General features: G+C 49.9%; 1 protein-coding gene across 3 annotated transcripts; it reads right to left on the bottom strand.

Moving 5' to 3' along the window:
- Positions 1 to 961: 961 nt before the first annotated feature.
- On the bottom strand, positions 962 to 25,968 carry FAM3D (FAM3 metabolism regulating signaling molecule D). Of its 3 annotated transcripts, XM_028110467.1 has the most exons (9): positions 25,956 to 25,968; positions 24,215 to 24,322; positions 23,785 to 23,811; positions 18,570 to 18,687; positions 12,325 to 12,383; positions 9,299 to 9,349; positions 4,537 to 4,621; positions 3,729 to 3,855; positions 962 to 1,051 (listed from the first exon to the last, which is right to left on the bottom strand). In XM_028110467.1, exons 1-9 carry the CDS (start codon positions 25,966 to 25,968, stop codon positions 962 to 964), a joined length of 678 nt encoding a protein of 225 aa, XP_027966268.1. The 3 variants fall into 3 exon arrangements, with proteins under 3 accessions (XP_027966268.1, XP_087878089.1, XP_087878092.1); XM_088021963.1 differs by lacking the exon at positions 23,785 to 23,811 and having other exon boundaries at positions 18,570 to 18,722; positions 24,211 to 24,322; XM_088021966.1 differs by lacking the exon at positions 23,785 to 23,811 and having other exon boundaries at positions 18,570 to 18,708.
- Between the last annotated feature and the right edge of the window lie 288 nt (positions 25,969 to 26,256).

Raw genomic sequence — 26,256 nt, 5'->3', positions numbered from 1 at the left:
GCAGGGCAGACAAGAAGCGCTCAGGAATTCCCATCAGCCCCAACACTAGCAGCCCCCCAGAAATGATGGGTGCACAAGCAGCTCAGCTCCCTCACCCTGGCTCAGAGATCTCTGATGTGTGTATTCTACACTGATTCCTGGGGGTCCTCCAGGAACTAAGCTCCACTCACCCACAGCCCTAGGAGAGTCGACAACACAGCCTTTCCTGGCTGCCTTCCCTTCCCCACCCCCACTGTTTTCCAGAATCACCTCCCCAATAAACCTCAGGGGTTGCTCCTGGGGAGCCACTCGAAGACGAAGACGGCCAGGATGTCCTCCCTGAAGCCTGCCCAGCAGCCTGCCTCTTCCTCCCAGCCTTCCTCACACGGTTTCAGCCCCCACCCCCACCGGCTCTGGAGCCTCCAGCTCTCATGCAAGCAGCAGAGGAAGACAACGTGCTCCGTGTCCTGTCCTCTGGCGCTCTCTGCTCCCAGAGGTCTTACATCTCATGCTGGGAGCCAACGATTCATTCATTCACCCTTGGGCGAAATCCCTAGGATATCAACCTGTCTTCCAGCAGCCTAACCTGGTGCCTGAAGCTGTCACCAACTCGTCCCAGTTTGCGCCCCAAGCCAACCTGGCCTGGGCCAGTTCGATCCCAGGGAGAAACGCGGCACATTGGAAGGTCAAGAATTCATTCAAAATCAGCAAAAATAAAATTTAATGGTGCGCTGCAGGTGCGGGCAGTCCGTCCTTCCTTGGGCGCAACCACTGGCCTCAAGGGAAAGCAGATGGGCTCCGGAAGGACCCCTGATGGCTGGCCACCTCGGCTGGGAGGGCGCTGCTTCCAGAGAAGGGAGGTTCGCAGAGGGCGCGGGCCCCCCCTCCCCCCTGAGGAACTTTCCATAGGCCACCTGGCTTCCTTCTTCCCGCTGCACCTAACGCTAGGACAGCTAGGGGCTCCTTGAGTCCTGCAGCCGCCCTAAAATACCTTCTGGGGAACACAGCCCTCCAGCTCCAGCAGCTCCGGCCAGCCCTCATATTTGTTCGAGTCTGGGTTGTTCTTTAAGAACTAGAGAGAGAGAGAGGGGAGAGAGAGAAAGAGAGAGTAACACAGACCATGGGGGAGGCTATTCAGGAGTCAGACCTGAGTTTTCACTGTGCTTTAAGACCTCCTGCCTTCATTCACTCTGCCCTGGCTTCAGCCCCATGCGGAGGCAGCTGTGGTGGGGGATAGGACCAGCCCATTTCACAGGTGGGGAAACTGAGGTGCAGAGGGACGGCCACGTGCCCAAGGTTTTACAGAGGAGATCAGAGCTCAGTCCTCGCCTGTCCTGCCCTGGGGGGGTGGGGTACCAAGCACTGGGGGGCAGGCTTGCAGAACGTTAGCTCCTCTGCCAAATTCTCCATCAGCCTTTCTAGGACACCCCCAAACAACCAGCACAACAATGAAAAGAGGCATCCTCACAATTCGTGAACACTTGCTCTATGCCAGGTGCAAAGTGCCTTATGTATTTATTCCTTACAATAGCCCTAAGAAGGGCATACTATTACCATCCCATTCTGCAGATGGGGAACCTGAGGCACAGAGGGCCAAAGTAGCCCTGGGGCAGAACCGCTGTGTAATAATAATAAATATAGAGAGAATAAAATCAGTTAAGATGGTGTTTAAAGTGCCTAGGCTTAGTTTATGGAGGAAAAAAATGTAAATAGCAAAATCTACCCGTGGAATAATTGTGGCCCACCCTCAGGGATAAAAGTTATCCTAGATGCTACGACTCTAAAACCCAGAACCACATGTGTGGGAACAAAGGACCTAATGGTTCCGCTCAATCATGGTCTCCAGTTCATTCTGGGTGATGGGTCTGCCCATTCCCCCTTGCACAGGTATGCTCTGGAGCCCCACTCTGCTGCTGTTGTTCTTCACCAGGAGGCTATAGAGGGCTACCTCCTTGTCTCCTCCAGCACAAGCTACTTTGTACCACCATTTCAAAAAAGTAATTTCTAACAACCTGAATTCATTCTCTTAGAAACTCACACATACAAACCAGGCCAGCGTTTTCCAGACAAGGCAAAAACCCTTGCAGCCCATTGTGGTCCCCGCACCTGGAGTCTAGTGTCTAGAGGTGGTTGCTCCCCTGCCTCCCACAGCCCCTCCCCTGCAGGCTGCTGTGCCTTGGGTCTGATTACCGCCTGGGCCTCCTCCCTGTGCTCAGTCAGGGAGGCTGTGCTAAAAGCATCAGGACGGGAATCTGTGTGGAGGCCGCCACACCTGGATGAGAGCTACATCTGCATCAGATCCAAACAAGCTGGCTAAAACCTCTCCTTGGGGGGCGCCTGGGTGGCTCAGTCCTTAAGTGTCTGCCTTGGGCTCAGGTCATGACCCCAGGGTCCTGGGATCGAGCCCCGCATCGGGCTCCCTGCTCTGAGGGAAGGCTGCTTCTCCCTCTCCCACTCCCCCTGCTTGTGTTCCCTCTCTTGCTGTGTTTCTGTCAGATAAATAAATAAAATCTTAAAAAAAAAAAAAAATAAAACCTCTCCTCGGCTCCAGATCCTCGACTGTGGGGTGGGAGCAGAATTGTACCTACTTCATTGCGGGAATTAAAGGCGGCGCTGCAGGTAACTTGCTCAGCCGAGCCTGCACAGAGCGAGTGCTTGCTGAATGCTAGTGTTTCTTATGTATCTATCTGCTCTTGTCGCTTTTCCGCTTAAGCCTTCCATGGCTCCCCACTGCCTTCAGGATAGAGTTCACTCTCCTCCGTAGTCTTGTATGTCCGAATCATCAACTCTTTGCCTGCCTTGGAATCTGGGCAGAGCTGAATATTCTCACCACCAGACAATGGACTACATCAGGCCAGGGAAGATCTGGCTAGTTCTCCCACATTTGGGAATTGCTCTGAGCTGGGGATGCAGATGCGGGACAGGGAGAGAAGGTTCAGCATTTCTCTGAAGGCTCCACCCCATCATCGACTCCCCTTTCCTCCCCTGAGCACTTCTGAGACTCCGGACTCTGCTTGGGACCTGGATAGTGGCTGTGGAACCACATGTCATGGACCACTCCTGACCCCTTCCATGTTCTCAGGTGGGCTCGCCTTTTTTTTTTTTTTTTTTAAGATTTTTATCTATTTATTTGACAGAGAGACAGAGAGAGAGGGAACACAAGCAGGGGAAGCAGGGGAAGTGGGAAAAGGAGCAGGCCTCCTGCTGAGCGGGGAACCCCATGTGGGACTCCATCCCAGACCCTGGGGTCATGACCTGAACCGAAGGCAGACGCCAGGTGCCCCCCAGGCATCCCCTGTGTCCTCCTCTTGATGCAAATTTATCCTCTCCACAGGGGAGAGGTCTAAACCTCTCCCCTCTGGTGGGGAGCCTGAGGCCCGGGGCAGGGGAGTGGAGAGAGAGAGAGGCTTGGCCTAGGTTTCCTTTGGGACTAGAAGCCAGACATCCCGCCCCCTGCTCTACCCATCATGCAGCCTTCATCTCTGCGTTCCTTTCTCTTTTTCCCGTTCCTCACTTCCCTCCGCCTTCTTCTCTTCCTTCTCCTTTCTGGTACTTATCCATTTATATATGACCCAGATCCTTGCAAAATGGTCAAGGCTACTTCCCGCTGGGGGATTAGTCGGTTGGGCCACCCTGACCTCTGAGGTCCCCACACTGTCCCGCCCAAGCCACCCTAGTCCTTGACCATCCATCCCTGGCACCTTACCCCCACCTGCCTCACCAGGATGTGGAGGCCGCCAGGAACTCACCTGCTCAAAAGGGCTTTTATCTTTGAGGTCTTTGGCCCCTAAGAAGACCCAGCTATCTCTGAAGCCCAGCTGGTTTGCATAGGAACTGCCCAAGCTGGAGAGGAGCTTCCTGGTCTCATCATTCATTCTGCAGAGGACCAGAGAGGACAGTGAGGTGGAGGGGGGGGTGGAGAGGGGCAAGGTTCTCAAGCACTTGGCCTACCCTCTGCCCCACTGTCCGTCGGGTGCAGCAGCTATGCTGTGCAGGGTTGTGCTCAGAAGGAACAGGGCCGAGTGGCCACTAGTACGGGTTTGCTTCTGTTTACAAATATACATGTTTATTTGGAAAATATAGATCACAGAGGAACTAAAAATTACAGTCTTGACATTATCACTGTAACATTTTAATGTATTTCCTTAATATCTTTGTTCCCCACACACTGGGGGATCATACCAATGCTTTTATAACGTTTTGTTTTCACTTAATACTAAGGGGTGAGCATTCTTCCATATCCTTAAATTATTTTCTATATCATTTTTGATGTAGATCCTCTTCTATGTACATATAATGTCACATATCAACATGTGTCATAATTTCTGTAACTAGTTGGTCTTCACTGGACAGGGACAGTGTGTCCAGCTTTCCAATGTTGTAACTGAGGCTGTGGTGAGCCTCCATGAACATGTCGTCATGCCCTGGTCTGGTTATTTCCCCAGGAGAAGCTGCCAGAAGACAGAGCCAGCGGGAGAGCAGAGAAAAGGCACTTAGGACTTGGAAGAATTTGATTCCCTTCAACCCATGGCCGGGCAGGTGGACGTTCCCACTTACTTGGTTCCTGGGTCATCATAGGAGGCCATTAGCACCAGAGTGCCCTCTGGGATGTCTTTAAGGAATTTTACCAGGAGCTTAACATCTGGGGGAGGAAGAAAAGCGGGGTGCTGGTCATTTATGGGAAATGACCACTGGTCATTCTCATTCTGTGCTACTGCCCTGAAGATCCAGGAGTGGCCGGGGGCAGGCTGACATGGAGGTCCACCTGAAGCTCAGGGGTCAGCAGGAGGCGACACCTTGGGTGAAGCTCCGGGCAGCCCTCTCCAGGGTCATTTATGGGAAATGACCACTGGTCATTCTCATTCTCTGCTACTGCCCTGAAGATCCAGGAGTGGCCAGGGGCAGGCTGACACGGAGGTCCACCTGAAGCTCAGGGGCCAGCAGGAGGCGACACCTTGGGTGAAGCTCCCTGCAGCCCTCTCCAGGGGAGAGAAAAGTGCATGGAGCAAAGGTGGCCTCATGCAGGTGGTCAGGGGTGGACACTGGAATTTAAAAGTTCCACAGGAGATTCTGATGTGCAGCCAGGAGTGAGAGACATTGTTCTAAGGGCCCTTGAGGACCTGTACCTGAGGAATGGAGCACAGTCATCTCTCAGGAACTCTCGGCTCTTTGCACACCCCCTGCCACCTCCTTCTACGCTGGTTAAGAACCTGTCTGTGCTGACTTTAGAGGAGATCCACCGCACCACAGGAAACGCAGGTCACTGAGCGAGAACATCAGTGTCCTACAGTTCTCCAGCTTATGCCAAGGAGCAAACCTCCCTTTGCATCTTTAACACCTCCTTGCACTTGTGAAATCTCTGCACTTACCAGAGAGCAGGCCTAGGTGCAGCGCCTGGTGGAGGCATCAGCACCCAGCTCGCTTCAAGGATATGGGTTTGTTTCCATTGTGCTTATTTTTATGGTCACCTTTCCTGCATAAAAACTGATAACTTAGGGCAGTGATATAATTTCCTTTTAAGATAGATTTATTTAGGTTAAAAAAAAGTGAGTTTATTCAAAGGAAAATACTAATAATTCAGATGGTACTCTGAATATGGTGTAACTTGTGCAGGGGGCTCTTGAATGGTTGAGGAAGTATGGGCAAGATTGGCCTAGTGGGATAAGTAGGGGGCCACATCTGTCCCACGAGGATGATTCATAGCCCTGCCCATAGCATTTTTGTAAACAGCAAATGTGACGATGACTCTGGGCATACAGAAAGTGCACTATAATGGAATTGTAATTATTAGCAGGATCAGTGACATAATTTTCAGAGCCCAGTGAAAAATGAAAATGTGGAGCCTTTTGTTAAAAAATTAAGAATTTCAAGACAGGTGAAGGCAGAGCATCAGACTAAACCTGAGTTTGCTCTCGGTGCAGGGCTGTATGGCTGCCCTGCCCACAGGCCCACACCCATGAAGATAAGCCAGTTCTTAGTATTCCCCAGTGATCCCTTGGACCTAGGGGAAGAATCAAATCCTGAAAGCAAGGCCAGCTGCCAACCAGCTCAGTAACACAGAGGCCTGCAGTCAGTGACCACAGAGGCTCTGTTAGGGAAACGGCCCTTGAACTCCTGAGATAAAAGAAGGAACTCTGAAAATCAGTTGGAGCCGTTAGCTCCAGATATCAAGATCTGTTCTTGTCTGGGATGGACAGTAATGTTTGGAAAAAAATGAAGTGTGCCTTCTATTAATTATCCTCTCACTTTAAGAAGTCATTGCCTTCTTTTATCTCTTGTGGGAAGGGGCAACTTGTCCTCAAATGCTTCTGTTTCTGGGTCCCCATCAGCCATCGTTACATCCATGTTCATAATAGAGCAATACAAAATTTAGTTTAAATTATTTTTTACCCTTTTTGACAACCTACAAAATGGGAGAAGATATTTGCAAATGACATATCAGATAAAGGGCTAGTATCCAAAATCTTTAAAGAACTTAAACCTGACACCCAAAGAACAAATAATCCAATCAAGAAATGGGCAGAAGACATGAACAGCCATTTCTCCAAAGAAGACATCCAAATGGCCAACAAATACATGAAAAAATGCTCCACATCACTCGGCATCAGGGAAATACAAATCAATACCACAATGAGATACCACCTCACACCAGTCAGAATGGCTAAAATTAACAACTCCAGCAACAGGTGTTGGCGAGGATGCAGAGAAAGGGGAACCTCCTACACTGTTGGTGGGAATGCAAGCTGGTGCAGCCACTCTGGAAAACAGTAAGGAGGTTCCTCAAAAAGTTGAAAATAGAGCTACCCTAGGACCCAACAATTGCACTACTAGGTATTTATCACAAAGATACAAATGTAGTGACCTGAAGGGGCACATGCACCCCAATGTTTATAGCAGCGATGTCCACAATAGCCAAACTATGGAAAGAGCCTAGATATCCATCAACAGATGAATAAATAAAGATATGGTATATATACATACAAGGGAATACTACTCAGCCATCAAAAAAAATGAAATCTTGCATTTGCAATGATGTGGATAGAACTAGAGGGTATTACGCTAAGCAAAATAAGTGAATCAGAGAAAGACAATTATCATATGATCTCACTCATATGGAATTTAAGAAACAAAACAGAGAAGGGAAGAAAAAATAAAACAAGATGAAATCAGAGAGGGAGACATACCATAAGAGAGGCTTAACTCCAGGAAACAAACTGAGGGTTGCTGGGCGGGGGGTGGGGTGGGGTGGGGTAGGTGGATGGGGTAACTGGGTGATGTAATGAGCACTGGGTGTTATAGAAGACTGATGAATCACTGAACTCTACCTTTGAAACTAACAATACACTATATGTTAGTTGAATTTAAATAAAAATAAAAATTTTAACCCTTTTTATTCTGACAATGACCTCCTTGCTTCATGAGTCATGTGGATGGAGGGAGGGAGGAGGGAAGGGCACCCTGGGCGCCTCCCACTGATTGGTGCCAGTTCCTACCCAATCCCCTAGATCCGTCTCCTGAAGCGGACACTGTGGTTTACCGCTATTTTACAGATGACAAAACTGAAGTTCACAAGATGACACCTGCCTCAGCCTGAAGTCTTTGATTCCAGAGACTGGACCTTTTCCATAAACCTGGCCCCGGGCCACCCCGAACACATGCATGGTCCTGGACAGAGGACACACGATGGCCTCTGGCCCTCGGCCCACAGCCTGCCCCACCACCTCCTCACCCGTCTCCAGCTCTGTCCTGCACCAGGAGGGGCCTCGCGTGCCTGCCTGTCCAAGCTCCGTCCTCCCCCGACCACCCCAGCCACTGCCAAGCCCTGGCCAGCCCTCGGTCTGCGTGGGCCTTGATGCAGGCTGCTGGTTGGCACATTATTGGGCCCTGCAGACCCTACCTGTGAGGTGGGGCTCGCTGGAGGATGGCTATCAGGGAACCCAGGGGACCCCCTTAAGCCCTGGGCCCAGGACAGGGTACCAGCTGCTGTCTCCAAGCCTGGTGCTGCACATCACCTTCCCAACGTTCCCAGCTGTGACTGCTGGGCACCCGATTCCCACTGCCTGCCTTTCAGCTCCCCCTCCTTTGTTTGCAAAGCCAAGAGGGCTTCTCCCTGTCTTGCTGCCTTTGTCCCCTCTGGGGCTCATGTGTTTAGGTGGGCACAGGAAGGTAGGGATGCCCGAGCCCAGAGCCGGCCTTGAGATCACTGGCACAGGGGAGGGAAACTGGAGCTGAGCTGAACTCTGAGAAGGGGGCTGAGCTCAGTTCATCCATCTCGATGGAAACCCGTCCTTGCAGGACCCAGATGTCTGCTGCCTGCAAGGGCTGCCCTGCCGCTTCTTCACTCCTGGGTGAGGCTTCTGGGTCAGAGGGAGGGAGGCAGGTTGCCAGCTAGGCAGTGGGTGGCATACTGAGTTTGGGACGGATTCCACCGTGTTTTAGAAGATGTCAGGATTGTTGGGTGAGACTTCTGCCCCCAGCACGGCTTGGCCAGGCAGCCTGGGGCTGAAGAAGCTGCTGCTGGGAATGTCCAGCCCAGGTAGGGCAGGGTCCTGTCCCCAGGCTGTGCTAAGAGCGGGGAGGACAGTGGGGTGGTCACATGCCCAGAGCGTACAGAGAGGGAAGAAAAGACATCTGCAGAAAGACACAGAGAGCTTGGAGCCTCAGAGCGATCCCTTCCGGGCCTTGGGAGGCCTGTCCTGTCCTTGGGCCCAAGAGAGACCCCTGTGGCCTTAAAATAAAATACCTTTTACCTAGCAGAGCTAACTGGGCCATGTGTCCTTGTCCTTAGCACTTGAGAGTGTGCAACTGCTTGGCCTCCAAAAGCCAGCACCAGTGTTTCTTTGCCTTAAGGTCCTCTCTGACCTCCAGATCCTCCTCTGTGCCCTGGGGCAAGCCAGGCAGGTGGGAAGTGCCAAGGAACTAGGGGTGGGAGTGCCCCAGCTCCCTTGCCCCTCTGAGATCTGAGGCATGTACTTGACACTGGCTCCGAGTTCCAATTGCCTGCAGCATTCAGCCTGGTAACACACTGTTCTGGCTGTGTCCCTCTCCGTCTCGCTTCCTGCTGGCATTTCCTGAGATCACCTCTTCCCAAATAAACTGTTGCACCTGACTCCTGGTCTCAGGATCTGCACCCAGGAGAGTCCAACTAAATAAGACAGCAGAAAGGAGCTTCAAAGACAGCAGGATGGTCCTCCACCCCTACCATGCTTCTTTCTGGTCTTCTCTGGAGATGAGAGCTGAGCATCCCAGCACCCCGACGGCTCTCTTGCCATAGAAGCTCAGCCCACCCTGTGCCCTCAGTGCCAACAGAGGTGCCTACCTCCAGAGTACATGTCGAAACATTTCTGCGTCAGCACTATTCCTGTGGTTCCTGCACATGAGAGAGCAAAACTGTGATTTCCTGAAACAGGTCATCCTGCCTATTGTTTTGCAGAAAATGGCTACTCTTTAGTCTAAGATCTAAAAATGGAATAATAATGGAGTCAAGTCAGCTCCTATAGAAAGCATGCAGGACTGAGTAGGGGCCCAGTAACTTCTGGGCTGATCCGAGAGGTACAAGGACAAAATGGTGAAGGATCTCTGGAATTGAATGGTATCGAACCAATCTGGGTCTGTGTTCTGCCTTGCCACTTCCTAACACACCGCTTAGTATTTTGACCTCAATTGTTGCATCTGAACAATGGGCTATGGGAACTAAGGGAGATGTATTTAAACTAGGTAGTAAACATACAAGACAAATTTTAGCTGGAAAACAGTAATAAAAATAACTGCAATCATTATCATTATTCCTTCCTAAATAGGACATCTGAATCCTCCAATTCTTGAAGGCAAAGGGATTTGCAGTGGGCTGAATGTACTCAAAGCTCTGAGTCCAGTCATCTGAATCGTGTTTGTGTATTTTGCAAAGGGTCCAAGTACTACAGGGAACCAGGTATCTGGGGGAAGTCGCAGTTCTCACTCTCTGCCACTAGATGGGGGTGTTGCAGAGGGGATGGCAGCTCTATATTTTCTCCCCGGGTCCCTCCCCCCGAAGCCAGTTTGTGGATCCCCGAAGAGGGTAGGGACAGGGGTCTAGATAGTGGAGGCTCTCCTGCTGGGTGGGTGGGGGGGTTTACACTGCAGCCCTTCCTGGATTCTCAGACACCAGTGTAGGCTCCTTGGAAAGGGGTGGGGGGAGGGTGGGGGTCTATGCACACATGAAACTGATCATGTTCATTTGTGTATTTTTCTGGAATTAGGGGGAGGAGGTATAGTTTGAACAGTTTCTTAAAGGAATCTCTGCCCCCTAAAAGACTGAAAACCACCAATCTTTAGCAATCCTTGCTGGCTTAATATACAGATGAGACCCCGAGGCCCGGAGAATGATTCCTTGGACTTCTCCACAGCTAGCATGCAGTAGATGCTTCGAGAGGTTCTTAGTCTAGGGAAGTTAGTTCAGCTGAGTGATTACAACCTGGAGTCAGTCAGATCCAGGTTCAAATCTAGATGATTCTATCGGCTGGGTAACCTTGGGCACGAGGCCTAACCTCTCCGAGCCTCCACTTTCTTACCTGGAACATGGGGAGACTGTGCACAACTCCACTCTGGCATGTGGAGGAGGTTGAATGAAATAGCTAGCACACAGCAAAGGCTCAATAAACGTTAGCTCTTGGTGTTACTGATGCTTGTTTTTGTCTTTGCGCTTTATGAGGGGAAGAGGAGGAGGCCCTAGTCTAAGCCTGTCTCCCGGGAGACTATTCAAAGAGGTCTTCTTCTGCAGTGGCCCATTTCAGGGAGGAGAGAACCAGCAGGTTTCAGCCAGATGGGCTGTGGCCAGGGCAAGCTCCTGCGCAGTGGGGAGGGTTCGGGGATGGGGGGTGAGCGGGGATTAGGTAGAACAGCTGCTGTGCCCTCCCGGGAGGAAGGACCTGCCAATGGAGTGAATCAGGCCTTGCTCTCCTTCTCAAGACTTTGGAGGCGGCATGCCCTGCTCAGCCTCCTGCCCCTCCCAGGCCCCACCTTTCTCGGGCTTCCCGGAAGTTGACCAGGGCTGCGTTCTGACCTCCTGTTCTGGGTAAGGCTCCATTTTTGCCCCAGGCTTTGACCTTTCCCCTGACTCAGCAGGATTTCTTGGCCGAAGGGAGATGGCTCCCCTAGGAGCCGCCAATCCAATCCCTGTCACTTCCTAAGTGTGTTCACGTGGTCATGCCGCATACACACGCTTGGCCTTTTCCTTCCTGTCTGCTGTGCCCTTTGTCCACTTGCCCTGACTTTTGTCCCAGGAAGTGGCTCTTAGATTCAGGGAATTGGCCTTTGCTCTCCATCTCATCCATGCCTCCCCGAAGGCAGAGAGGAGGGTCTTGGCCAGGGCAGAACACCTGGTCCTGACTCTGTCCCTGTAAACCCACCCCCTCCTGAAATGTGTCCCTATTTCAGGCTTGGCCTGCAGTTGCTCCCTGCAAGAGATGTAGCGTAGTGAGGCTGTGGGCCTCCCCCCAACATCTCCCTGCCTCCAGCCTCCCTACTCCAAGCTGGAAGGAAGTTTCTGTAATGCAGGGCTAGGCCCTCACACCCTGCTCATAGCCTTTTTGAGGCTCGCTATTGTCCTTAGCTTCAAGCCCATACTTCTTAGCAGGACGCTTAGCCCCTCACCCTGCCATCCTGCCTGCCCCCCTTCCCTGCTGTCCTGTCATCCCTCCTTCTCTGGTGCATCCACAAAGACCCTGTGTGGCCCCCAATCCCTCTCCCCACTCCTTCCTTCTCTGCTCCCTGCACAGTGTTGCCCCAGCCTCAAAGGAGCCTCCCCTACTTTTCTGGCCAACTCCTATTATCCTTCAGGCCTCAGCTGACCAACACCTCTCTCTGGAAGCCTCTCCTGATGACCCCCATCCCCAGCTTTGTGTCCGAGTTCTCGGGGCTGTGCTTCCTTCTCCTTCACAGATGCTCACCCCATTGGATTGGAAGTCAACTTCATGGGCACCACAGGGTAGCTGCTGTCGGTATTTGTTGAATGAGAGAATGAAAGTGCAATCACCTCATCACCTCACATTGTTGGTGGTTGCCCCCCCCCCCATGGTTTCGTGTGTTGGTTTAGGCTGCATGGCCTTGAGGATGGGGTCATGCTTCACAGGAGAAACATATCCTCCTGGGATAGCTGTACACAGCAGAGGCCTGGTCAAGACTCTGGAAAGCAGCACCAGGTCTTTTGGATCCTTTGTCCCCTCCCATGCACTAGAGGATGCCCCAGGCATGTAGTAGGAGATAAGTCAGTGTTGGCTGAATGAATGTTAACTACCTCCCCCTACCCCCTGCCTGCAGTTCTAAGAGCATGGTGGGGGCTATCTGGGGGGTGGATCAGCAGCTCACCATTCACCAGGGCAATGTTCAGGCCTCTGCCCACATTGTTTTTCACAGGACTCATGATCCTGAAGAAGAAGAAGAAAAACAAAATACAACAGTTGGTCCCAAGTGTGGAGCGAACACTCTGCTTTTGTGACTCTGGAACTCTGAGGGGGCCCACATGGCGCTATGCAGAAGCATTAGGAAACACAGAATAATTTGGGCCATCTGTTTTCTCTTGGAAATGAGTGGTGGGCTGGATTCTCTGAGGTATGCTCATGGCATGTTTGGACGAGAACAGTCTGCTTGGAAAAGAGGGAAGGTCCCTGCTGGGGGCTCTGAGGTGTTGGAGGTGGGACCGGCCCACCTCCCCCAAGCAGTGAGGCCCAGCTGCTGGGAAGAAGGCAGAACCCAGAGCGTTGGTGCCATCCTGCAGAGGCCGGGATTGCTGTGTGGGGCCCGGCTGTGTTGCTGCCTGCCTAGCATCCACAGCCCGGTATTCTGGTGTTTCTTGGGAAAACTGTCCTTCTCTACTCTCAGACTAGGTAGTTCTCAGGACTGACCTCGGTCTTCCAGGCCCGGACAAGTAGAGCATCCTGTGTCCCTGCTCACGGTGACTGAGCCAGGTATGGTCCTGTGACCCAGGCCAGCCAATGAAACTCAGTCTTGGGACTTTTATAGGGATAATTTGGATGGGAAAGTTCTCTTTCCAGTGGGGTGCCAGCTTCAGCTGATATGTCAGCCAGCTAGTGGCCTCCCTCCTTCACAGGAAGCAATCCATTTTCATGTTGAGACAACTGAATCTAACAAAAGAGAACAGAGCTAAAGATGGTGTGAGAGGGACCCCTGATGACATGATTTAAATGCCTGGATCCAGCTGGTCCTGAAGCCTGCTATCTGTGCATTTTGTATATGGGAATCACTAAGTTCCTTCTTTTGCTCAAGTGAGTTGGAGTTAGGTTCAAAATCCCTACTTTTTTAAAAAAGATTTCATTTATTTATTTGAGAGAGAGAGAAAGAATGAGTGGGAGGAGGCACAGAGGGAGAAGCAGACTCCCTGCAGAGCAGGTAGCCCAATGTGGGGCCTGATCCCAGGACCCTGGGATCATGACCTGAGCTGAAGGCAGACGTCTAACTGACTGAGCCACCCAGGCGCCCCAGAATCCCTATTAAAACACCTGTTTCAAGAGAAAATCCTAAAAGCAGCTTGGGACAAGAGGTCCTTATCCTACAAGGGTAGACAATAAGGCTGGCCGCAGACCTGTCCACAGAGACCTGGCAGGCCAGAAAGGACTGGCATGATTTATTCAGGGTGCTAAATGAGAAAAATATGCAGCCAAGAATACCTTATCCAGCAAGGCTGTCATTCAGACTAGAAGGAGAGATAAAGAGCTTTCAGGACAAAAAGATACTAAATCTGTGATCACTAAACCAGCCCTACAGGAAATATTAAAAGGGATCCTTTAAGCAAAGAGAGGGCCCCAAAGTAACATAGATCAGAAAGGAACAGAGACAATATACAGAAACAGTGACTTTACAGGTCATAATACTATGGCACTAAATTCATATCTTTCAATAGCTACTCTGAATGTAAATGGGCTAAATGCTCCAATCAAAAGACACAGGCTATCAGATTGGATAAAAAAGCAAGACCCATTGATATGCTGTCTACCAGAGACTCATTTTAGATCCAAAGACACCTCCAGGTTGAAAGTGAGGGGGTGGAGAACCACTGATCATGCTAATGGACCTCAAAAGAAAGCTGGGTTGGCAATCCTTATATCAGACAAATTAGATTTTAAAGCAAAGACAGTAATAAGAGATGAGGAAGGACACCATATCATAATTAAAGGGTCTATCCAACAAGAAGATCTAACAGTTGTAAATATTTATGCCCCTAACATGGGAGCAGCCAATTATATAAACCAATTAATAACAAAATTAAAGAAACACACCAATAATATACTAATAGTAGGGGACTTTAACACTCCACTCACAGCAATGGACAGATTGTCTAAGCAGAAGATCAACAAGGACACAAGGGCTTTGAATGACACACTGGACCAGATTGACTTCACAGATACATTCAGAGCATTCCATCCTAAAGCAACAATATACATTCTTCTCAAGTGCACATGGAACGTTCTCCAGAATAGATCACATACTGAGTCATAAATTAGGTCTCAACCAGTACCAAAAGACTAGGATTATTCCCTGCATATTTTCAGACCACAATACTTTAAAACTTGAACTCAATCACAAGAGGAAATTTGGAAGGAACAGAAATACATGGAGGTTAAAAGAGCATCCTACTAAAGAATGAATGGGTGAACCAGGAAATTAAAGAATTTAAAAAATTCATGGAAAGAAATGAAAATGAAAACACAACTGTTGTAAACTTTTGTGATGCAGCAAAGGTGGTCCTAAGAAGGAAGTATATGGCAACACAGGCTTTTCTCAAGAAACAAGAGAAGTCTCAAGTACACAGCCTAACCTTATACCTAAAAGAGCTAGAGAAAGAATAGAAAATAAACCCTAAACCCAGCAGCAGAAGAGAATTAAAAGAGATTAGAGCAGATTAAGGAGGGCACGTATTGAATGGAACACAATGCATCATGGAACACTACATCAAAAACTAATGATGTAATGTTTGGTGACTAACATTAACATAATAAAATTAAAAGATTAGTGCAGAAATCAATGAAATAGAAACCAAAAGAATAGTGGAACAGATCAACAAAATTAGGAGATGGTTCTTTGAAAGAATTAATAAGATCCATAAACCCCTAGCCAGACTTATCAAAAAGGAGAAAGGACCCAAGCAAATAAAATCATGAATGAAGGAGTAGAGATCACAACCAACACCAAATACAAAAAATGGTTAAGAACATACTATGAGCAACTATATGCCAACAAATTAGGCAATCTGGAAGAAATGGATGCATTCCTGGACACTTATAAACTACCAAAACTGAAACAGGAAGAACTAGAAAACCTGAACAGATCCATAACCAGCAAGGAAATTGAAGCAGTAATCAAAAGTCTCCCAACCAACAAGAGTCCAGGGCCGGATGGCTTCCCACGAGAATTCTACCAAACATTTAAAGAAGAATTAATACCTGTTCTTCTGAAGCTGTTTCAAAAAATAGAAATGGAAGGAAAATTTCCAAACTCATTTTATGAGGCCAGCATTACCTTGATCCCAAAACCGAAGACCCCACCAAAAAGAATTATAGACCAATATCCCTGATGAACATGGATGCAAAAATTCTCACCACGATACTAGCCAACAGGACGCAACAATAATACATTAAAAGGATTATTTACCATGACCAAGTGGGATTTATCCCTGGGCTGCAAGGGTGGTTCAACACCCATAAGTCAATCAATGTGATACACCACATGAATAAAAGAAAAAACAAGATCCATATGATCCTCTCAATAGATGCAGAAAAAGCATTTGACAAAGTACAGCATCCTTTCTTGATTTAAACTCTTCACAATGTAGGGACAGAGGGAACATACCTCAATATCATAAAAGCCATGTATGAAAAGCCCACAATGAATATCATTCTCCGTGGGGGAAAAACAGAGCTTTTACCCTAAATTCAGGAACAGGACAGGGATGTCCACTATCACCACTGTTGTTCAACAGAGTACTAGAAGTCCTAGCCTCAGCAATCAGACAACAATAAGAAATAAAAGGCATCCAAATCGGCAAAGAAGTAGTCAAACTCTCACTCTTTGCAGATGACACGATACTCTATGTGGAAAACCCAAAAGACTCCACCCCAAAATCACCAGAACTAATACAGGAATTCAGCAAAGTGGCAAGATATAAAATCAATGTACAGAAATCAGTTGCATTTCTCTACACTAAAAATGAGACAGAAGAAAGAAATTAAGGAATTGATCCCATTTACAATTGCACCAAAACCATAAGATACCTAGGAATAAACCTAATCAAAGAGCAAAGGATCTGTACTCTGGAAACTATAGAACACTCATGAAAGAAATTAAGACAGAAAGAAATGGAAAAACTTTCCATGCTCATGGACTAGAAGAACAAATATTGTTAAAATGTCTATGCTACCTACAGCAATCTATATATTCAATGCAATCCCTATCAAAATAACATCAGTTTTTTTTCCACAGAGTGGAACAAATAATCCTAAAATCTGTATGGAGCTAGAAAAGACCCTAAATTGCCGGGGGAATGTTGAAAAAGAAAAGCAAAGCTGGTGGCATCACAATTCCAGACTTCAAGCTCTATTACAAAGCTGTAATCAAGACAGTATGGTACTGGCACAAGAACAGACACAAAGATCAATGGAACACAATTGAGAACCCAGAAATGGACCCTCAACTCTATGGTCAACTCATCTTTGACAAAGCAGGAAAGCATATCCAATGGAAAAAAGATAGTCTCTTTAACAAATGGTGTTGGGAAAACTGGACGGCCACCTGCAGAAGAATGAAACTGGACCATTTCCTTACACCACACACAAAAATAAACTAAAAATGGATTGAAGACCTAAATGTCAGACAGGAATCCATCAAAATCCTAGAGAACACAGGCAGCCACCTCTGTGACCTCAGCTGCAGCAACTTTTTGCTAGACACATCTCCAGAGGCAAGGGAAACAAAAGCAAAAATGAACTATTGGGACCTCATCAAGATAAAAAGCTTTTGCACAGCAAAGGAAACAGATGACAAACCAGAAGACAACCTACAGGATGGAAGAAGATATTTGCAAATGACGTATCAGGTAAAGGGCTGGTTTCCAAAATCTATAAAGAACTTACCAAACTCAACACCCAAAGAACACATAATCCAATCAAGAAATGGGCAGAAGACATGAACCGCCATTTCTCCAAAGACAACATACAACTGGCCAAGACACATGAAAAAGTGCTCAACATCGCTCGGCATCAGGGAAATACAAATCAATACCACAATGAGATATCACCTCACACCAGTCATAATGGCTAAAATTAACAACTCCAGAAACAACAGGTGTTGGAGAGGATGCAGAGAAAGGGGAACCTTCCCACACTGATGATGGGAATGCAAGCTGGTGCAGCCACTCTGGAAAACAGCATGGAAGTTCCTCAAGAAGTTAAAAATAGAGCTACCCTACGACCCAACAATTGCATTACTAGGTATTTATCCAAAGGATACAAACATAGTGATCTGAAGGGGCACCTGCACCCCAATGTTTATAGCAGCAATGTCCACAAAAGCCAAACTATGGAAAGAGCCCAGATATCCGTTGACAATGAATAGATAAAGAAGATGTGGTATATGTCTACAATGGAGTTTTACTCAGCCATGAAAAAGAATGAAATCTTGCCATGTGCAAGGAGGTGGATGGAACTAGAGAGTGTTATGCTAAGTGAAATGTCAGTCAAATACAAATACCATATGATTTTACTCACATGTGGAATTTAAGAAACAAAACAGATAACATAGGGGAAGGGAAGGAAAAATAAAATAAGATGAAAATAGAGAGGAGGCAAACCATGAGAGAGTCTTAATCATAGGAAACAAACTGAGGGTTGCTGGAGGGGAGGTGGGTGGGGGGGATGGGGTAATTGGGTGATGGGCATTGAGGGCACATGATGTGATGAGCACTGGGTGTTGTGTGCTACTGATGAATCACTAAATTCTACCTCTGAAACTAATAATACAGTATATGTTAATTAAACTGAATTTAAATAAAGAAATAAAAATAAATAAATAAAACATCAGTCTCTGGCTCCTTTTGTAGGATAAACTTACTGCCCCAGGGCCTTTACCATCTGGTTTGGATAATGGGTACATAGTCTTTGTCTTGCACCTGGATGGAAGCCCTGGCATCTGCTGCCTCTGAACTTTGATGCCTGGATCTTGATTTTGAACTCTCCCCAGAGGCATTCCCCTTTATAGGAAGCCCAGGAGCTTGGCTGTCAGGCAGACCTGCGTTCAAAATCCTGACTCTGCCACCATTCAGCTGGGTAATGCCGTCTGAGCCTCCATTTCCTCATCTTTGCAAAGGGGTTAATCGTAGCCCCACCTCTGGGAGGGTTGGGGGATTGAATGAGAGGAAGCCGGGAAGCATTTAGCGAGGTGCTGGCGGATGGGGAAGCTGTTCGGGTTATTGTTACTTGTGACTCATCCACCCAGAGGAAAAGGACGTGAGTGGAAGGTGTGGGCCGGTCACAGGGCCTGCCCTTGCAGCCTCCGAATTTCCGAATGAACCAATGAAAAGAAGGGAAACTCAAGAAACTTACACAAGGTTTTCGAAGCACATGGTGGGGCCCACGATGTTAGCGGCTCCGCTGCTGATTTTAAAGGCAAAGAAGTTGTCCGGGCAGGGCTTGCTGAGACCACACTTGGTCCTCACGACCGCTGTGGAGGGAACAGACCAACCTCGGTGGCGGCAGCTGGGGAAGGGGCTCGGGAGGAGTCAGGGGAGCGGCCAGCCGGGGAGCAGGCTCAGCAGGCGAGGGGCCGGTAGGGTGGGGGGCAGGCTCCGGACCCAGCGCAGAGGCCTCCTCTCCAAGGCGCCTTTGCAGACCTACTGAGTCGCGGGGTGGGTGGGGGGGGTGGTGGTGGGGGAGGATTTGCCCCTTTCTGCGCATGGTCCCTCCAGCCATCCCCGTCGAAGACGCAGGACACCGGCTGTGTGTCTGACCACCCTCGAGTTTTTCAGGGTTTCCGCTACAGCTCTAGCTGGGGCGCAGAGCCTGGTTCTAACTAAGACCCACGTCCTCTCCACGTGGCCCTCACAGGGCAGACCCAGAGGCCCGAGAAAGGTGGGGGATATATGAAAGACCCCCAACCACAGCTGCCGATGCTTGGCCCTCCATGGACTCCTTGTAAGCTGGGATATCTGTCACCTGCACTTACAGCCCGCAGGTTCTAATTTATATTAATGCGTGTTGTGTGTGTGTTTTACCACTACCTGACAGTTTGGAAAGTACCATTAGGGAGGACTGGGTAAACATGGAATTAGAGAAAGTTCACCTGCAAAGGGAAAGCCATGATCGGGCAGCGTCTCTCCTCCAGCCCCGGGCCACGCATCGGGCTGGGCTATGGCAGCCCCGGGTTGGAGCAAACCCACGGGCTTCCTGACAGAAGCTGGCGGATGCCGAGGGCTTGCTGTGTGCTAAGCACCGTGGCAAGCACTTTACATTTATTATCTTGTTAAATCGTGCCGGGAACTCCTGTGCCTGGCACATAGTAGGCACTCAATAAATATTCACGGAATGAACGCATAGAGCATTGGGCAGGGCCGGGCTCCAGGCTGGGAGAAACAATGTGGTCAGGGTGATGAGGATCTTGCCAGCCTCTAGGGAGCCTTTATGTGCACCAGGGAAAAGAGCCCCTTCCAGGGGGACACAATCCACTGGTGCAAGACGTGGTAAAGGTGCTCCTTCCTAGGAGTGAATGCCGCTCCGGCCAGGGTACCCTCACCAAGTGGGTAGCCTGGGAGGCCTGAGTGGAATGCCTATCCTAGGCTCTCTGCCCTGCGGCCCCCCTCCCCCCTAAGTTTCAGGTATAACCAGAACTCAAACCAGGACACTGTCACTAGAGTGAGGGCCAGGAGCAGAGACAACCACAACAGGCTGTTAAGGGGAGAGTGGGTGTCTAGGCCTGTGGCTCAGGACAGAGAGGGCTGGAGACGTGGGGACCTGACTCCCCTTCCCCACCTTCTGGAGGGGACCCTTCTCAGGAGGCCCAGCACCTGCCCGAAGGTGAGGATGAGGCTGCGGAGAGGTTCTCCTCCCCTCTGAGTCTTCGGCCCTAACCTCTGGTCCCCTGCCCCCTCACGGAGAGGCCAGTTTACTCGAGACCAGACGTTCTCACCTATGCCGGAGGGATCATTCCAGGCCCTGGACACCATCCTAGAGTTTGCCCAGAGCCTAATCAACTGCAGCTAAGTCTGATAAACCTGATGTCAACAGGCTGGCTTAAGCAGGCTTTTCCAGAATTGATTTTCTGACCATCCAGCCTTCACGGTCCAGCTACTGGATGAAGGGGATGATGTCTAGGGGGCTCAGCCACTGGGAAATGGGATTTGCTCTCTGGGTTTGAGCTGGGGGGCTGCCCCCACCAGCTGCCTCAAACCCTGAGACCCAAGCCCTCTGGGAACCCCTAGTGATGTTGCTGAGGACGTGAAGCTGAGCACTGGATGGGGAGCAGTCAGGAAATGTGGGCTGCTCTTCAGTTATCTGTGGCGTGACTCACCAGGAATCTCTCCCTTTACGTTTGCCAGCTGTAGAACGAGGCAGTTGGTTTAGATAAAGGCTGTCAGATAGCTCTTCTCTGAACTGTCAGTGGATCTGCTATTAGAGGCTTAATGATAGAGCTGTAGAGGCTACCTGTGGGCCTGGAGGGCAAGGGCTGGGACCGACTGGCAGTGTCGACCAGGAGAGCGGGCAGGGTGGGAGGCAGCACGTGTGCCTGGATTTGCCATGCCCCTAGCAGATGATGCCTGAGTGTTTGCACTGAGATGCTGTGACGCATGTTGCCTCTTGAAGGGAGGTGTGGAGAGGGTAGGCTCTGGGCTAGCCTGGAGGTGAACTCCTGCTCCACTATGTACCGCTGTGTTGCCTTGGCCAAGAGATTTCTACTTCTCTGAGCTTCAGTTTGCCCACCTATAAAATGGGGATAGTCCGAGCACCTATCCAAGGTGGTGGTGAGGATTGCATGAGATGCCTGTAAAGCTCTGAATATGGTGTCTGGCACATAGTAGGCCCTCCATCATTGTACTATTATCATCATCATAACTGTCCCTCCTTTCCACCTTCTCCACATTTTGAGAGCTGGGGTCTTTGCTGAAGCCCTGCTCAGATGGCTGCAGTATCCAGCACTGAAGGCATCAGCATTCCCACTTCCCAGTGCCTGACTCTCCAGCCACCGTCTCCCCTGCAGCCCCACACATTCCTGCCTCTAGGCCTTTGCCAGTCCCTCCCTGATGCCTCTGTGACCTCATTCCATTGGAAGGGGGTAGCCCTCCTGGAGCCCAGAACACTTTGCCCATCTCTCCTGGCACATTGGGTACTTCTACCCCAACAGACAATCAGCACCCCTTTCTGTATGCCTCTGGGAGTGCCTGGATGCCCCACATGGCCCTTGGTACTCTGGAACAGGAACTGTGAACCAAGCCTGGGGTCCGCATGATGATAATCACAGAGCCCATCTTCAGGGCTCGGGCTCAGTGGGGGTCAGAGTGGGGAGGTGGCTGTGCAGGGCCAGGTTCTGTGACTAGGGAGGCAATCCAGCCTGCAGGGCAGGGTGGGGGCTGCTGGGGAAGGGAGAGTTGAATCATCTCCATCAGTCTGAATGGCTGAGAGGAGGCCTCTACTGCTACAGGGCTTGGGGGCTGCAGAAGGTACCATGGGGCCATGGGAGGAGAGAGCTGGGCAGATTCTGGACACCAGGATTTCTCTGGGGCCTGCAGGGCCAGGAGGAGCAGCCCTGGGAAGTCTCACCCTAAGGCAAAGGCAGGGTTGGGGTCATACTCACGGATCGCCTGGGAGTCCAAATCTGCTGAAGAGAGGACACAATCTGGTTAGCGAGGAAGTGCTTTGGGCGCCCCCTGCTGGAGGCTAGGGAGCGGCATTGACTGGGCCAAGCGTTCTCCTCCCGTGGAGGATGTTGAATTGAGCTCTAGAAGTCCCACCCTGTCAGGGAGTCCTCCCTCACTTACTGCTGCCACCCCCCTTTGCGCCCACGTGCGCGCACACAGCACTACCCACTCTAACAGAGCATGTTATTAAATGCATAAAATAAAATAGATTAGAACGGACACCAACTATATATCAATATAATAATAAAATATTAAAACATAAATTTGTGCTACAGTAATATATGTGCTTCTATATTAATGCATTAAATAATAAGGTGTGTGGGGGGGTCTGTGCAGCCAGGCTAGGAACCTCTGAAGAAAATGAGTATTACCCCTTTCCGTGGCTGAACATTCATGGTTTTCCATGGCCACTTTTCCCATTGGTTACCTGTCCTGTCACTGTAAGCATTTCTCAAGACTCTGGATCATCTCTTTTGTTTTTGTATATCCTGTAATTAAGTCTGTTTGTGTGCCCGACTCAGACCATGAACATGAGCCACATGTTTCTCATTTTGGGGTCCCTGGGACCTAATACAGAATAGTTACTCCATGACTGCTGGCTGGAGGTACTGATTCATCAGACTTCAGGTAGCTGAGTTCTGGGGTGTACTTTCAAACACTGTGCTCTCTCTCACTTCAGGCTGGGGCTCTCTCCTCTAGAGGATGCGCCTGAGCTCCACTTCGGCTCTGAGCCTCCTACACTGACCTGGGCCCATCTCTTCCCAGGCTGTTAGCACAGCTAAGTCCATCTCTGTAAGAGCAGTGCCCTGGGGCTGGGGACAGGGTGGCCACCATGGGTCTGTATAGTTCATCCTGATGTGAGCCATGCTTGACAAGAAGTGGATGAGGTGCGGGGTCTCGGAGACTCCTCTATGGGGTGACTGGCTTCTCACTGCTGTGAAGCTGTGAGCTAGCCTGGGCCACCAGAGGTTATTAGGTTTGACTATGTCAGTGGAGGTCGTTCTCTAAACCCAAGGAGGACAATTGCAGAGACATATATCCCTTCCCTTTCCTTCCTTTGAAAGGATTTGGACCTGAGAGGCTTGGGTTTCCATTCCTGCTGACATCTATAAGGGAAATTTGGGGAACTTTCTTCATCTCCCTGAAGCTCCCTGAGCCTCTCTTTTCTTAGACTACACATAAAACCACACCATGAGGTCATGTATGAACCCACTCCACAACCACACCATGGATCACTTCATGGGGCCATTTGTGCAGATTATATGAGATTATGCAAGTAAGTAACTGGTATCCATTACTCATCCATCATCCACCCATGCATCATTCATTCACCCATCCATCATCTACTCATCTATCCATCACCCAACCATCCATCTACCCGTCCATCCATCATTCATCCATTATCTACCCATCTACCCATCCATTACCTACCCACCCGTCCATTCACCATCCATCCACCCATCCATCCATCCATCCATCATCCATCCATCCATCCTCCCATCCATCCATCCACCCATCCATCCATCCATCATCCATCCATCCATCCTCCCATCATCTATCCACCCATCCATCCATTCATCCACCTTCCATCCACCCTCCATCAATCCACCCATCCATCATCCATCCATTCATTTTTCTTTCATTCATCAAATGTTTACTGAGCATCTGCCCTGCACTGAGTGCTAGAGAAATGGAGGTACACAAGAGAAAATCCTTGCCTTCAAGAAGCTTACATTCTAGGGAATAGTGATCGACAACAATTATATAGACAAATAAATAAACACCCTAATGATGGCTGATGGTGAAGCTCTGAAGGAAATAGGCCAATGTAGGGGCTAAAGTAGAGGGAGGGGGCATGACTGCAGCTGGGGTTGTTGGGGAAGGCCTCTCTGAGGAGGTCACATTTGAGCAGAGACCTGAAGTTGGAGAAGAGCTGGCTACAGGGACATCTGTGTGAAGAGTGTTTCAGGAAGAGGTGATAGCAGCTGCAGTTGGATGCCACTCAATGCTCAGTTTTTTCTCTCTTGACTCCCTTCTTCTCCTCCCCCCTTCCTTCCTTCTTTTCTTCCTCCCTGTGTCATTCTTTTTTCTTGGAATCACATTTCCAAAACGGCCCTTGATGCAGGCACAGGTTATAGCCAGGGCCTTGGAACACTTCTGTGCTCCTCATGGGCTCCAGGCTTCCTGGAAGCCTCCACCCCCACCAAGGCTGGAGTCCCAAAGGCAGCGCACACCCTGCCATGTCTGGCTGTCTCCTGGGTCACCCACAGATGGAGGGAGGAATATCCTTGGCCCCGTCCTGGTCCACAGTCCCTGTGCCCAGCAGTGAGCCCCACTCACCTAGCCAGCGGGGCAGACGGAGAGTTTTCATGTTGAAGCTGATGTAGCTGCTAATAAAGATCCATGTGGCGACCAGGGCAAAGATAAAGGCCAGGAGGTGAAGCATACCTGTAGCGCAAGGAGATACTGCCCTGAAGCCACATCACAAGGCCACATAGCAAGGTTACTTGTGAGTCCTTACCAAACCCCCACAGTGAGACCATGTCATGAGAGCCCACCAGGAGACCCCATGTTGTAGCCCCAGACCAAGGCCCACACCTTAGACCAGGTCAGGAGACCACGGGGTGAGACCATGTGTGAATCCATGCAATGACCAAATGGTGAGATCACGCTGCAAGATTACGTGGCCACATTTCCCAAAGTGGGTCCCCTGGGGGAAAAGATTAGAAATGTTCCTTTCTGGGCTCCACTTAGCCACCCACAGACAGACTCCTTAGGGGTGAGGCCTGGGAATCTGCACTTTTATCCAATACCCTGTGGTGAGACCTGAGTGTGTGGCAACAAAGCAGGAGGCAGGTTCTGCTGCAGACAGCCCGAGGGGTGAGCCCCACCACAGAAGTCGGGAAGGCTGCATCCAGGCCTCCAGGCAGCCAGTGCCACTGTGTGACCTCGGGCAGAAGTTCAGCCTCTCTGGGCAGGAGTGCCTCAGTCACAGAGTGGACATGGTTCAACAGCCTCGCTTCTGAACCCACAGCTTGTTGGGAGGGAGGTGATAGTTGTCACTAGTAGGCAGCCTCCATGGTGGCTTGGGGCAGGGGCTTGTCCCTCACATTTTCCACTGCTCCGCCTGAAAGGGGCCACAAATAACCACACAATGCTATTTATAGGAACACACACTGGCCTTGCTGATGTGGCTTCCCTGGCCTCACAGCCTGACTGCTTCTGCATCAGTGGGGAGCAACCCCACACACAGGACAGACTCTTGGTCTCCAGAGCTCCCAAAGCTCCCGGTCTCACTCCCTTCCCCCACTTTCCCATGAGGGCCAGAAGCAGTCTCCACTACGCCTACCAGCTCAGGGCCTTTGGTGGCCCCAATGCCTTCAAGCCACGTTCTCTAGCTCCTCCCCTGACCTCCACATGGCCCTGAATTCAGCTCTGGGGTCTTGTGCTGGCCTCTGGCTACTTGGGGTGGGGGAGAAGGCCCCCTGGATCCTGTGGGGGCAGGGCTCAGGTCTTTGGGGAGGTCCCTCATCTTCTGGGGGACAGTGTGGTGGGAGGCACCCAGAATTCTCCCTGGGTATCAGTTCACATTATACAGCCATTTTGTTTGAGGCCGCGGGCAAACAGCTTTCACATACATTATCTCAGTTCATCCTCACGGCAAATCTCTGTCAGATACTACTGATCATTCCCATTTTGCAGATAAGGAAACAGGCTCAGGGGGGCGGTCACTTGGCTGGTAAGTGACCGAGGCGGCATTTGAACCCAGGAACGTGTGCTGACTCTGAAACTTGTGCTGTGAACCACGTCAGTCCCTGTGGTCCCAGCCAGGTGGGGCCATGATGCCAAAGCTTCTCCAGCCCTTCAGCCTAGGGGCAGCAAGTTGCCTTTTCCCCCTCTTCCAGGCTCCCCCTGGATGGGTTTCCTCCTGGAATTAGTCTGGTCTAAACATTTGAGAGCATAGACAGTCAAACAACCTCTGAGTCTAGGGACTGACTGCATTCCTGATGGAAAAAATGATTCCTAAACCCGTATCAGACCTCAACGTTGAGACTTTGAATCCTCGGAACATGGCCCCTACCTGATACTCTCATCTTGTCCTGGTGAGGAGCGGCTTGGGGTCAGCGTTAGCCTGTGGAGAGAAGGAAATCAAATTGGAAACTGGCATCTGGGGTCTGAAAATGAATAAGACGGATCATTAGGCACAGGTACCTTGACTGAGGAGATCACAGACCTTTCAGTTTGGTTCCTCAACATCTGCCATCTGTTTGCTCTCTGCCTCCACCTCTCCTTCACTTTTGCCCCTAGAATCTCTTTTTTTTAAATTTTATTATGTTATGTTAGTCACCATACATTACATCATTAGTTTTTGATGTGGTGAT

This window comes from Eumetopias jubatus, unplaced genomic scaffold, assembly GCF_037043125.1.
Source record: "Eumetopias jubatus isolate StellerSeaLion01/CBP00866 unplaced genomic scaffold, mEumJub1_p1.0 scaffold_1, whole genome shotgun sequence".
Taxonomy (NCBI): domain Eukaryota; kingdom Metazoa; phylum Chordata; class Mammalia; order Carnivora; family Otariidae; genus Eumetopias; species Eumetopias jubatus.
The sequence above is the reverse complement of the archived record's forward strand: the minus strand, read 5'-3'. Positions and strand labels throughout refer to the sequence as shown.

Excerpts from the sequence above, each read along its gene's own strand:
- FAM3D (XM_088021963.1), bottom strand. Across the intron at positions 9,350-12,324 it reads GAACATTGCCCTGGTGAATG|GAACCACAGGAATAGTGCTG; the intron begins GTGAGCTGCTGA and ends TCTCATGTGCAG. Across the intron at positions 4,622-9,298 it reads TTTCGACATGTACTCTGGAG|ATGTTAAGCTCCTGGTAAAA; the intron begins GTAGGCACCTCT and ends TTCCTCCCCCAG.